The following is a 14,121-nucleotide window of genomic DNA, read 5'->3' as shown; positions in this document are numbered from 1 at the left end:
TCACCTCAGCTCCCTGGTTTGTTGTGTATCTCATTGTCTCTCCTCTTTGTCTTCTTTTATTGTGCCAGTTTGCCTTGCTGGCCAGCTTGCCTTCAACAGGAGGTCCCAAGAAACGAACCTGGGACCTCCCATATGGAAGATGGGAACGTGATTGCTTGAGCCACATCTACTTCCCCTCCTTATTTGTTTTGAGTCAGAGTTTGTGAAATAGCTTTGTCTCTCATGTGAAATTAATATAAGCTTTAGAGATGAACTTACTCTTCTCCTTGTCTGATTTGTAAACCAGGTCTTTATTGTAGTATCCAGATTTAGAGATTGTAAAACTTCAGTAATTCAGACTAATTGGTGACAACTGTGTTGGATTAGTAAAAAAGAGACATAGAATTATTTAAAATGTATGTATGTAATAGGTTTGTGTTTTAGTACCTTTAAGTATGTACAGTAATGTATAGTAAATATTGTCTAAATTTTCATGTATAATGAATACTTTTATTTAGAATAGCAGTTGATAGCAATAATACATGTCCCATTACTTGAGTCCTTGAATGCATTATCCTATGTTTCGTTTCTTTATCAATTATCTTCTTACATTTCTATGTCTTTTTTCTCTCTTTTCACCTTATGTATTCAGACTTCTATAATTAAACTTGATTGCCTCTCTCTCTGCTTTCTTTTAGTGCGAAACTTGCCATTTTCAAGTCTCTAGTTCCTGCTTGCTCCTTAACCCACTGCATTCACTTCCATTTCTCCATTGAAATAGTCCCTCACTAAAGGTTACATATACATCCTTATGATAAAACCCACTTTAGCATTTGCTAATGATGACCACATCTTTCTTCTTGAAACTCCTTTCTTGGCTTCTACCTCATTTTCTTTCCTGATTTTTTGTGACCTTTGTGATGCCCTTATCAAATTTTTCTTATTGTATACTTGTTCTTCTGTTTGCTTACTCTAAAAGTTCTCTGGAGATCTTGTGTTTCCAGATACCTCATATTCTGCTGAGTCTTAAGTTTCCACCCCAGAGCTTTTTCTCTGATCTCTGGATGTGTGTTTCTGATTGCCTGTATGCCCTGCATATATTTCAAAGGCAATATCCCATGCCCCTGGAACCTATTTTTCCTCTCTATTCTATAATTTAGTTAATGGTAGCAATATCCACCCATCTATACTTTTTACCTCGGTTCTCCTTGATTCCTTCCCTCTCTCTTTTTCCTCATCTGATTTGGTCACCAGCTCTGTTAATTATACACCCTTTCTCTAATTCATTATTTCTTCTCTACGTCAACTGTCCTTTGCATTTTTTAGAACCCTAGTACTTTCTAGTCTGGGCAATTGAAACACCCTTTAAAAAAAATAACTTCTTAGCGTTCTAGTGTCATAGCCTTTTGACAAATTTCCTGCTGTTGGTAAAGTTTGGACTTCTAACTTCTTCATGAGACATCTCTTACCTACTTCTCCTCTTTCACCTTCCACAACTCACTCTCCTCATTAGTGACACTGAACTACCATTTGTTTTCATCATAAGTTGTGTTCTTTTATTCCATTATACTTTTCCTCTTCCAGGAATGCCCAATATTTTTACTGACAAATTCTTTCTAATCTTTCAGGATTTGAGATGGGAGTATAGCACAGTGGTTAAGAGTGGGGGTTTCTAGAATCAAGTCACTTGAGCTCCAGTACTTTCTTGGATACCTACTACCTGCATGACTTTCACAATTTGCTTCATCTTCCTGAGCTTAACATTTATTTAATATAAAAAAGAGTCCAATATCTTCTTTGGAGAAATTTCTGCTCAAGTCCTTTGCCCATTTTTAAATTGGGCTATTTGTCTTTTTATTGTTGAGTTGTAGCAGTTCTAAATTAATTCTGGACATTAAACCCATACCAGGTATAAGGGTCACAATATTTGCTCCCATTCTGTTGCTTTTCTATTCACTTTATTGATAGTATCTTTTGATGTAAAAAAATGTTTTTAATTTTCAGAAAGTTAATTTTTTCTGTTTTCTCTTTCATTACTCATGTTTTTGTGTCATTTCTAAGAAATCACCAACAAATCCAAAGTTGTGAAGGTTCCCCCCTATGTTTTCTTCTAAGAGTTTTGGGATTTTGCCTCTTATGTTTCTGTCCTTGACCCATTTAGCGTTAATTTTTGTATATGGTGTGAGGTAGTAGTCTAACTTCATTCTTTTGCATGTGGATATCCAGTTTTCCCTACAATATTTATTAAATAGGTACCTTATCCAAAGTCAAAGTTTATTGACGTGTGGGTTTATTTCTGAACACTCAATTTTATTCCATTGGCTTATGTATCTATACCACTATACACTCACTTGGATGGCTATAATTTTTAAAAAACAGAAAAAAAAGTTTTGGCAAGGATGCAGAGAAATAGGAACACTTATACACTGTTGGTGGCACTGTACAATGTTGCTGCCACTGTGGAAATCAGTTCTGTGGTTCTTCAGGAAATTGATAATAGCATTACCAGATGACCAAATAGTCTCACTTCTTGATATATACTCAACAGAACTGAAAGCAGAGTCTGGGAATGGTATGTGTTCAACAATATTTATATCAGTATTACTCACAATGGCTAAGACATAGAAGAAGCCCAAGAGTTCTGTAATGGTGAATGGGTAAACAAAATGGGGCATATACATACAATAGAATATTATTCAGACAAAAAAGTATTGAAGTTCTTATGCATCTGGTAACATGGATGAATCTTGAAGACATCTTGTTGAGCAAAATGAGCCTGACACAAAAAGACAAATGTTGTATAGTCTTACTTATAGGAAATACCTAGGGGAACCAAACTTCATAGAGACAGATGGTGGTTTATAGGTTACCAGGTGCAACAGGGAGATGGAATTTTATTTTAATGGGTAAGTAGTTCCTGTTTCCAGTCATGGAATAAGAGGGGTAATTTGTGTTGATGATGGTGGCATAATATTGTGAATATCATTAATACTACTGAGTTGTAAACTTTAATGTTGGTAAAATGGGAAATTTTGTGCTCTATATCAGTTACTGGAATAAAAAGTTTTAAAAAAGGAGTCTAATAGTACCTTCCTTTGCATGGTTGCTTTAACTATCAAATTATTTCATAATTAAAGAACTTAGAACAGTGATTGCCACAGAGTAAGACCTTAATGAATATTAGTTTATTATTCACTTAAAAGGTGGTTGAAAATATAAAGGAACTAAGAATAAATGACTTCGATGAGCATCTTGCCTAGAATGGTAAATACATTTCTTCTCACATGCCAACATTGTTCAATAGCTATCTGGAACACTGATTAAAGCATGTTGAGGCTTTGTTTGGGATCTACTTGAAAATGCACCCTAGTGGATTACTGATAGTTGTCATAAGTTATAGGAGAGCGAGTAGAGGAATTTATGCCTTGCATTTGTAATTCCTAATACAATTCTTTCCCCAGCTTTTGGTTGAGATATCAATTAGATTATGTATTATATTTTTCCAAAGCTTATGCAAGATAAAGTTACATATGTAAAGGGGGCCATTAAATAAAACCTTGAGTGCCATTCAGAGAAGTTTGAATATAATCCAAAAGATAGGATTTTCAATAGTTATGAGTTACAAGTAATGCTTTGAAAAGGTTAATCTGCCAGTGATAAGCAGGGTCATTTGGAGTGAGGAGGAACCACAAGTAAGATCTCTAGTTGTTGTCAAACTATATTTACTCAGCTCTAGAAGCAGTTTTCACGTATTAACAATTTTGATACTGAGCCTCCTGTTCCCTCTGTGACTCAGTGTAAAATTTGGATGTTAATAGTATGTATCTCTTGTAAGGTTGTTATGGAGAAGTAATGGGTTAATAAATTTGGGCACTTCAGTCAGTACCGGGAATATAGTAAGCTCTAGCATGTTAGCTATTATTATTATTTCTATTATTGTACATTCGATATGTACATATAATGCAGTGTTTTTGTTTTAGCCTGAATTCAGTATTTTCTTAGTAATTGGTGATATCTTAGAATGAAGAGAATATGGACTAGGTGTGAGATAATGAAGGCTTAGAATAAAATGGTAGTTGAGAGAATTCAGAAGAAATAAATCTGAATGAACTTGCATGAAATTTACTTGATGATACATTGGATATAGTAAAATAAGGAAGAGGAGAAATCTAAGACAACCCATAGATTTCAAACCCCAATTAGTGGGAAATGTGGTTGACTGAGGAAGAAAATATTACTTGATATATGTTTTAGTACAATGACTTGCACATAAAAACCACTGTTCTGTAAGTATTAACTGTTACTAATAGGATTATTTAAAATAAGTTTGTACTTAAATTTAGTATCAGGTAATTTCATTAAAGTATCAAATATAATCACAATTTATGGTAGAGATTTCATATTTTAAAGAAAAGTAAACTATGTGTTTTAAATATTTTTCAGTATAAATCATCAAGGAAGAGTTCAGGTGCCAATGAAAATGATGAGGTAAGTAAAGAGGAAACTATGAACAATTATTGGAAATGTTTATTTTTCACATATAGTTTGCTTAATCAGGGTAAAATGAAATCCATCTTTAGTTTCTTTGTCATTGATTTAAAGCAAGAGTCTTCTTCAATAATAAAAACTTTGAACAGCATCATGCCATTATTAATTTAATAATTTAATTTCCTTATGGCATTTAGAACAAAATTTCTTGTAGCTCAATTTTAGAGTTTTATTATCATTCATCTTGGACCTTGAATTTAATCCATGAATTCAATTTTGTTATATTTGAACATATTTTACCTCCCTAAATCAACTTGATGACCAATTGAGATTTTTTTAGGTACGCAAAAACTACGTAAATTCTGTGCACAATTTTAAAATGGAAAATTAGATATCTACTATTTCTGCGCTACCATAAATTTTTTCTACCACACTATTTTAAGCTATGCAGCAGTCTGATATTATTAAAATGATACATTATCATCACCATAAATACTTAAGTTTTGTGTATTTTTAGGTTGGGAGACTGGTAGTTAATTTAATTTTGGGTACTTGGCACTGTTTCTAAACTCTCCTTTATTTTTAGGAAAAGGAATCACATAGGTAAAATAATTAATAGAGCCAGATGATTTATCTTTTCTCAGCCTAGATGCCCATTTTTCTCTCCATGGCCTCTCCAGTAGTAATAAATAATAGGCAGTGATACCAATAATTGGTCTTCTATTCCATTAATATCTATTATTGAGCATGAATGGCATTTTGAGGGGTGTGTTTGGTGGTATTTACATGTAAATGAGCACAATTCCTATACAACTGCCTTTAGCTTTCCATTGCACCTGCTACAAAAAATCGTGGCTTGTCCCTTAAATATTGTTCCTACCTAGGGCATGGACCATTACATGGTCTCTTGAGAGGTTTCATCAGCTCTTAAGGTGTCAGTTGAACAACACTTATCTGTTGATGCCTGTATCAGTTTGATATTTTGAATTCCAAATGGAAATATTGGATTATGTTTGCAAACTGGTCTTTGCCTCTGGGCATATGAGATTATATTGGATTCATAGGTTTACTAGATTATTTAATCAATTAAACCTCTTTTGTTAGTAGGGCATTGAGTACCCCCTCCTTGGTGGGTAGGGACTCACAGATAAATGTCATGGTAAAGGACAGAGTTGGGGTTTTTGATATTAGAGTTTTGATGTTGGAGCTTGACACTGAAGCCTTAAGCTGGAGCCCCAGGAAGTAAGCACACAGAGGAAAGAGAAGGAAGTCCCAGGAAGGGAGGAACCAAGGAAGCTTGAACTCTCACAGATGTCAGCAGCCAACTTGCTCCAACGTGTCAATATAGACTTTGGTGAGCGAAGTAACTTATGCTTTATGGCCTGATATCTGTAAGATCCTACCCCAAATAAATACCCTTTATAAAAACCAACCAGTTTTTGGTATTTTGCATCAGCACCCCTTTCGCTGAGTAATACAGAATTTGGTATCGACGAGTGGGGAAGTGCTTTTGTAATTACCAAAATGCTTGAACGGTATTATAAATGGGTAAGGGGTATTTTTTGAAGGAATTGTGAGACACTTGATGGAAAAAGCCTAGATTGCTTTGAGGAGACTGTTGATAGCAATATAGGTGCTAAAGAGACTTTATATGATGCCTTAGAAGTAAACGATGAAACTATTATTGAAAACTGGAGGAAAGGTGATCTGTGTTTAAAGTTGCAGAAAACTTAGCAAGATTAACACCTGGTGTTTTATGGAAGGCAGAATTTGAAAATCACAAGCATGGGCATTTAGCTGAAGAAATTTCCCAGGAAACCTGGACAATGTGGTTTGGCTTCTACTTACAGCTTATAGCAAAATGCTGGATGAGAGAGATATACTGAGGACTGAACTGTTGGGCCCAAAGAAAACAGAAACAGATTCTGGAAATTCCAAGCCCCTGGAAATCAAGTTCCCAGAAGAAAGTGCTCCATTTGGGGAATTAACTAAACTTGGAACTTATAAATCAAGATCGAAGATGCAGTTTTCTAGGAAAGACTTGTGGAAAGTCTTACTGTCTGATGGCTTGGACCCCTGTTCCTTGCATGCTAAACCAACAAGTGTTTTGAGAAAACTGTATGAAGAAAACCACTGTCAGCTTGGAATAAAAGAGACATTGAAAGTAGAGGTTGAAGGAGAAACAGCTTTAAGAGGAAATCCATGGAAACTGAGATCTGGAATTAAGACATCACTTTGGGGTGAGGGAGGAATCCTAACCATGTGTACAAAGAGTGTGTGTTTGCCCAGCAGTTAAAGAGGGTGGACGTTCCCACCTGATGTTCTGGGAGAATTATGCCTCCCCAGGGTATAGAGAGAGGGTGGAGCACATTCCCCAAGGATTATGGCGGCTAAGGTCAGCACCCCAAGGTCTGAAAGAGTTGAGCCTGTATGCCAAAAGTTAGGGAAGGCCAGGTGGTCAACTCATTGCTCTGAGAAGGTTGAGCCTGTATGCCAAAGGTTAGGGGGAATGTTGTCTTCACATCATTGTACTAGTGGGGTTAAGACACTAACCCAAAGATTGGGCAAGTGTGGCAATCACCCGAACCCTTTGAAGGGAGAGGTCTGGAAATTGGTTGACACCCAGATACTTGGTGAGGATGGAATCAAGAAAATGGCCGTTGGGCAAGCCAGTGGAAATGGTGGGTCCACATATGGCTCCAAGGAGAAGAAACTATCTTCTTAAGAATAACTCTCAGAGTGAAGTGGAATGGAGAATGCCCTTAAGGTTTACTGAATTGTAGAGGACCCCTGACTCATGTTTCCCTCCCAGTTTCTCCTTATTGTAATGAAAATGTTTATCCTTTGTCCATTTGTGTATTGGAAGTGGATAAATTATTTCGTAAGTTTCAGAGGTCTACTGCAGACAAGATTTTGCCCCAAGACAAACTGTATTTCTTTAAATTGATTGTGATATGATTTAGTACTTGCCTTGTAACTGATTTAAGTTTTTTTTTTAAATATTGTAATGTCTTTTTGGAATTCAGAAGGTAGAGTGTAACAGTTTGTTATTATTGATGTATTCCAAAAAGAAATATTGGATTGTGTTTGTAAAGTGGTTTTTTCCTCTGGGCATATGAGATTATATTGGATTAAGTAAACCTCTTGTGTAAATAGGGCATTAGTACCCGCCCCTTGATGGGTGGGGTCTCACAGAGCATGGCAAAAGACAAAGTTGTGATTTTTAGTGTTTGAGTTTTGATGTTGAAGTTTGATGCTGAAGTCTTAAGCTGGAGCCCCAGGAAGTAAGCACACAGAGGAAAAAGAAGCCAGCCCCAGGAAGGGAAAAAGCCAGCCCCAGGAAGGGAGGAACCCAGGAAGCCTGAAGCCTCACATACGTTGGCAGCCATCTTGTTCCAACATGTGAAAATAGACCCTTGTGAGGGAAGAAACTTATGCTTTATGGCTTTGTATCTGTAAGCCCCAACCCCAAATAAATACCCTGTATTAAAACCAACCAATTTTTAGTATTTTGCCTCATCACCCCCTTGACTGGCTAATACAATGCCACTCAAACTTATGTTTCTAGTCCAAACTTTCCCCCTGACATTCAGTACCTTGTAATCTTGTATCTATGTTGTTCTCTGCTTACATTCTCTCCTGGGTACATCCCATAACCCAGTAGGCCTCACAATGTTCATAACCTAGTTTTTTATGTATGTTTCTACACCTGATTTTTCAATAGTATCACTTGGTTCGTTGGTTCTTAGCCTTGGTTGCACATTGTAATCACATGGTGAGCTTTAAATCATACTGTGTGGGTCTCATGCCCACATATTCTAATTTAATTGGTATATGGTAGGTGTGGCCTGGGAATTGAGATTTGAGTTTCCTATGTGAGTTTAATGTGCAGTCAAGGTTGAAAACTGTACTGAGTTATTGGTGTCACCATCCACCGTTCAGCTAAAAAAGGGGTTGGCAAATTATTGCCCATGAGCCAAATCTAACTTTACTTGCCTGTGTTTTTTAATAAAGTTTTATTGAAAAGCTGTCATACACATTTGTCTATGGTTGCTGTTGCACTACAATTGCAGAGTTAAGTAGTTGCCACAAGTATTTTAGCTCACAAAGCCTAAAATATTTACTCTGGCATTTGACAGAAAAGTTTGCCAATGCCTGATGTTCACCTTGATCCTTCTCTCAGTCATCCATACCCATTTTATTACTGCCCACCTCAACATCTAATTAGGTACAAAGACCTACTATTTTTTGCCACTAAAATACCTTGAATCCATGCCTTGGTTCCAAACTTCTTGCCTGAACCACTGCAGTAGCTTTTTTTCTTTTTCCTTTCTCCAGTCCATTCTGACTTCAGTCAGAATAATCGTTTCAAGGGCCACAAATATGATCAGACCATTCCCTTGCTCAGAAACCCTCAATATATTCCTGTTACTTAGAGTGTAAATTCTAAATTCTTCTCCATAAATCCTACCACACCAGCCTCACCTCACAACTTGCCCATCCTTTCACTTTACCCTCCAGTAACACAGAACTGCTCAAAGGTGTTCTGCATTCATCCTTTTGTTTATTGCTTCTATGCCTTTGTTCTTGTCCTCTCATTTTGGAATGTTTCCCCTTCCTTATTTTTCTGGGGAACACCTATTGATCCTTTATAAGTTAACTCAGTTTTTACTTTTTTTGAGGAAACCATCCTCAATTGCCTTTTTCCAGCATTCCTCCCATGCCTTCAAGTCCTCCCTATCTGTGCCTCATAATATGCCATGCATAGTTTTGCCATTATATTTAGAATGTCGTATTACCTTTATATATGTATCTATTTCCCCCCTAGACTGAAAGATCCTTTGGTGGATGATAGTTAACAAAACTTCATTACCCACAGTGACTGGCATATATTTGGTAGTCAGTAAACATTGATCGAATGAATGAATAAATACCCTCTTTGGTATGTATATCCAATGTTAATGTCAAGATTTTTGTATGTATTAGGCAATACAGTAGTCATGGTCATGGACCATTAACATTATTTTAATACAAGTAAGTTCTTTATAATTACATCTTAGCCTATATTAAATGCAAATAATTTTCCAGGTTAATGTTCTTAGTTGGGGTGATAATTTTTTGCATGCCTCCATATACATATCCCATTTGATAGCACATCTGTATTCGTCTGAGTTTCTTCAATAAACAGAACTAGAGAAGATATATAGGATGTAAATACTATGAGATTTAGCATAGGGATTGATTCACATGACTGAGAAAAGACAGGTCCAAATTCCTTAGAGCAGGTCACAAGCTGGGAAGTCTGATACGTTTTTGATGAATTCCCCAGAAGAAGCTGGCTGACTGAAAATAGAGATGGAAATTTGTCCTTCTGTTTGCTGAAATCATCACTTCTCCTTTTAAAACCTTCAACTAATTACATGAGACTTTTCTGGTTGAAGGCAATCTCCTCAGATGATTGTAGATATGATTAGCTGTAGTTGCAATCAACTTACTAATGATTTAAATCCATGAAATATCCTCACAATAACAATCAGGCCAGTGCTTGCTTGAACAAACAACTGGATACCATAAAGTAGCCAGGTTGACATATGAACTTGAACAACATAGCATCATTGCTATTTCCTATCAAAAATTAATCATAAATATGAAAATGTTTTTCATTTGTGGTAAAGGAAATTAGTTGATAAAGAAATATTCCAAATGAGATCTATTAGTACTTCTCAAACTTTAGTGCTTACCAGTCACTTGGAATTCTTATTGAAAGGCAGATTCTGGTTCAGTAGATCTTTGGTAGGGCCTGAGTTTCTACATTTCTAACCAGTTCACAGGGGATGCTGATGCTGCTGGTTCATGGACCTCACTTAGAGTAGCAAGGTGCTAGATGGTATATTCCAGATTCTTCCTTTAGCATTCCCCCTGTTAGTAGTTAATCTGAATAGTTTTTAGTTTTCCTATATTTTATGTTTAAATCATCATTCATATTTTAATTTCATCTTTCATATTTTATTTTTATATTTTAGCAAGACAGTGATAATGCTAATATGTCACCCCAATCTCCAGTGTCGCCTGAGGTACAAGTTCTGTTTTTATATGTGTGTGTGTGTGTATATATATATATATATATATATGTTTCTTTCTCACCTCTTCTTCCTAACCTTGTCTGCTTTTTCACAATGTAATTTATTTACCCGTATTTTAAAATTCATAGTAGGTTAATATCTACAAGCTTTCTTGCCAATGAAAGTTCTAAGGACATGAACTTTTATACAATTATTCACAATAAATATCACTTGCTTATGAATTTCTTAAATTGGAGAATGCCTTTGTTCACAGAAAAATTTCAGTTCATAAATTGTATGCTTTTTAGTTCATCTACATTTTGGAATAAATGATGAATTTTAAGAAGAGTTTTTAAAATTTAAATTCTTAAATAGTATTTCAGCATTGTACAATGGCCTTTGGGTTTTATTGTAACCAATTAGGTCTGAAAGCAATGCAAAAGAAACTTCCTTTTTCCACGAGAAACATCCCTGCAGTGGGTTGTTCCTATCGACAGAAGGATACATATTTCCTGGCATCATTTACACTAAGGGGGAGGGGGATGGTGAAGGGGTGTATAAAAATTACATTTTGTGAAATCTCAACCAAATGTTCTGGTGATGTGAATGGCTGGATACTTCTAATTTAAATAAACCTGGTTGGTTTCAAACAAGAGATAAATTTTAAAAATTTAAGCAATATTTTTACTACTTCAGATTACCTTATAGCATTCTAAAAGTATTATGGCATTAATAGATAAGTGGTTATGCATTTATTTGGTGAATTCAGGACTTCTAAATGATTTGATGGTTCAAGTTCATCTTATAACTTTATTTAAATAGATAGTATTTCATTATATTTAGGCATTGTTACTTTTTGTAAAAACGGTGTCATCTGTTGTTTTTACTGGGTTGCTTTGGTTAATATTATTAAAATTTTAAATGGACTTGGACATTAGTTTGGTAAACTTGTAGCTAAACAATTTTTATGTTAGGTAAAATGGTATGCACAAAATAATTTAAAATAGTTTATCCTCAATTTAGTATTTTTCACATGCTTTTCTAAATCCTTTCTTTTACATTCAGTTTTAACAAATGTAAGCACGTGACTACTTTTTTTGCCTAGTCACATTATGATTTGATTATCTGTGCTCAGAGAGGAGAATATGTTAGTGCTAATTTTCTCAGTTACATTGAATTCATAATATAGTTTCTGCCTGTATTTGAATAAGTGAAATTTCAGTCTTGGAATTCATAAAACTTAAACAAAATAATAAAGACAAACTGTGGAGCTTGTAGGTGGATAGGGTAAGGGGCATGTATTTTGGTATCCGAACCAATGCTCAGCTTGAACTGTATAGCACATGTTAGCAGAAGATTCAGGGACTCAACAGAGTTCTTCTTGCTTCAATTTCATGTGTGAAAAGAAAATTGCAAAGAAGCCATTAGTGCAGTGTTTTACAATGAACAAAGTGGTTGTCCACTCATTTGAACCTAAAACTAGTCCTGTGAGCCAGGTATTATCCTCATCATTTAATAGCTAATGAGACTAAATTTCTCAAAGTCACCAGTTATTAAATAGCATAGACTGAATCCCAGAGGCTACCTAATTCATGGAGTTGTTACACAGACAAAATATGCCTAAGATTGCTGTGTTTTACAACCTTTACAAAGACCTTTCCTGTAGTTATCTCATTTAATTGTCATGGTAGCCATATTTTAAAGATGAAGAAAGAGTTACAGAGAAATTAAAAGTTTTACTCGAGATATAAATCTAAGCTTTCTGACTCCAGATTCACATATATTTAAATATACCACAATTCTTTCCATAGCACACCACTCTATGTGAAAGCACTTTGAGACAATGTGCATTCAAATAGAAGAGATTAATTTGTACTTTATCACTCTGCAACCCCTATTAGTATAATAATTCATCCTGTATCAGTCTGGTTTACCTCAGATTATTCACTATTAAGTCCAAAGTAGATACTGAGTTAAGTGTTGCTAAATTTACTTTCCTTTTCATTGAGGCTTACATCATGTTTTTAGAGACTAACCTGGTTCTTCTTTTAGAAAAGAATATTTCTTTCATACACATCAGTAATCATTTCCTTTTTTATTTCCTTCCACTATGAGAGAGAACTACTAAAGGCTTATGTAGTCAGGTCTATTAGCAAATATTTATTGACCTTTGAAAATAGAACTATATTAATTTGAATAAAAATGCAAGTTAGCTTTCTTTACTAATCATAGAAAAAATACATAGAAAAAAATTGGAATGGATATGAATATGGCCTGCATTGTTTTAAAAGAAAAGGGATTTTACTTGTTTTCTATTTTTAGGAATATGACAGAACTGACGGTTTTTCACATGGTCCCTTTGGTTTGAAGCCTAGATCAGGTAACTATGCATTCTGTTATTAAATGTATTGGTTGTCTATGAAACTAGAGTTTCCCAGTTAAATGGGATTGATACCATAGGTTTAAGTACACATAGATTCTTTCCCGTCTCCTAAAAGTAATTTTTTCTTAATCTTATTTGTCTTTCCGATTCCCATTCCCCATTTCTTTCCTCCTCTTTACCTTCAAGCTCCTGAAACCTCAGCTTTTTGCTTTAGATATACTGCAGTCTCATTTCTACTCTACTGTGACTGCTCTTAGAATGACCACTCTGCCAGCAGACCAAACACTGTTTGAAATTATAGCACTCCATTATATTGTGGTTTTAAAAAGGGATCTTTTCGCATTTGGCAAGCCCAAAAGAAAATGGATCCATGTTACTTGGCAAGGTATTGAATTATAATTTTTATTCCTGAATAACTGTATTGACCTTCAAGAATAATTTCCTTTTTAAAGAAGATAGTAAAAGGTTGAATTATGTTCAGTAATCATTTTTAATCTGGTTGTAAGTTTCAACTAATATTTAATTAAGAATATGTATCAATGGTAGAAATTGTTACACTTGTCTTTCCTGTTGCTTTTAATTATGCAGATAAGTAAAGTTCAAATATATTCTGTAAAATTATTTTAGAATATATTAATAAGTAGTAGTGTTTTATGTAGTTTTATACTGATATATTTTATTATGCCTTTTTCCCCATCGATAGTTGCTCCTTCCTCTTAGCCTTGTAATATGTTAGGAAATTTCTGTTTTTATAGCTTTTAGCCGCTCATCTCGCCAGGAATATGGGGCAGCAGATCCTGGATTTACGATGAGAAGAAAGATGGAGCACTTGCGGGAAGAACGAGAGCAAATACGTCAACTTCGCAATGTAAGTTAAATTGACCTTTCAAATCTGCTTATAGAAATGTGTTTAATTTGGAAAATTGTTAAGGTATATGGATTATATTTTCAGTACCCTTTAAAATGTTTGTATTATATATTGGTTAGCAATATAAATATATAACTTGTATTTACGTAGAATATCTGTGATTTAAACCTATTTTCTTTATAGAATCTTGAATCCAGGTTAAAAGTAATTTTGCCTGATGACATTGGAGCTGCACTGATGGATGGGGTTGTTCTTTGCCATTTGGCCAATCATATAAGGCCACGTTCTGTAGCAAGTATTCATGTACCATCACCAGCAGTGGTAAGATTTGTGTACAGTAT

At 34.9% G+C, this 14,121-nt stretch overlaps 1 protein-coding gene and 1 non-coding gene across 7 annotated transcripts in view; both read left to right on the top strand.

The window, feature by feature from the left end:
* LRCH2 (leucine rich repeats and calponin homology domain containing 2) overlaps positions 1-14,121 on the top strand; it is a 200,779-nt gene that overhangs the window by 160,296 nt on the left and 26,362 nt on the right. For 2 of the 6 annotated variants that reach the window (XM_058291723.2, XM_058291725.2), the window contains 5 exons: positions 4,423-4,467; positions 10,491-10,541; positions 12,852-12,909; positions 13,668-13,780; positions 13,964-14,101. In XM_058291723.2, coding sequence (XP_058147706.1) covers positions 4,423-4,467; positions 10,491-10,541; positions 12,852-12,909; positions 13,668-13,780; positions 13,964-14,101 — 405 coding nt within the window. Of the gene's footprint in view, positions 1-4,422; positions 4,468-10,490; positions 10,542-12,851; positions 12,910-13,098; positions 13,298-13,667; positions 13,781-13,963; positions 14,102-14,121 lie in introns of all 6 variants that reach the window. The other 4 variants (XM_058291724.2, XM_058291726.2, XR_011647943.1 and 1 more) reach the window with 3 other exon arrangements.
* LOC111763597 (small nucleolar RNA SNORA35) lies at positions 10,910-11,038 on the top strand. Its single transcript, XR_002796433.1, has one exon. It is a non-coding gene; the product is annotated as a small nucleolar RNA SNORA35 (small nucleolar RNA).

The sequence above is a fragment of the Dasypus novemcinctus genome, chromosome X, assembly GCF_030445035.2.
Source record: "Dasypus novemcinctus isolate mDasNov1 chromosome X, mDasNov1.1.hap2, whole genome shotgun sequence".
NCBI classification, from domain to species: Eukaryota; Metazoa; Chordata; class Mammalia; order Cingulata; family Dasypodidae; genus Dasypus; species Dasypus novemcinctus.
This window is presented reverse-complemented; position numbering and strand designations above follow the sequence as displayed.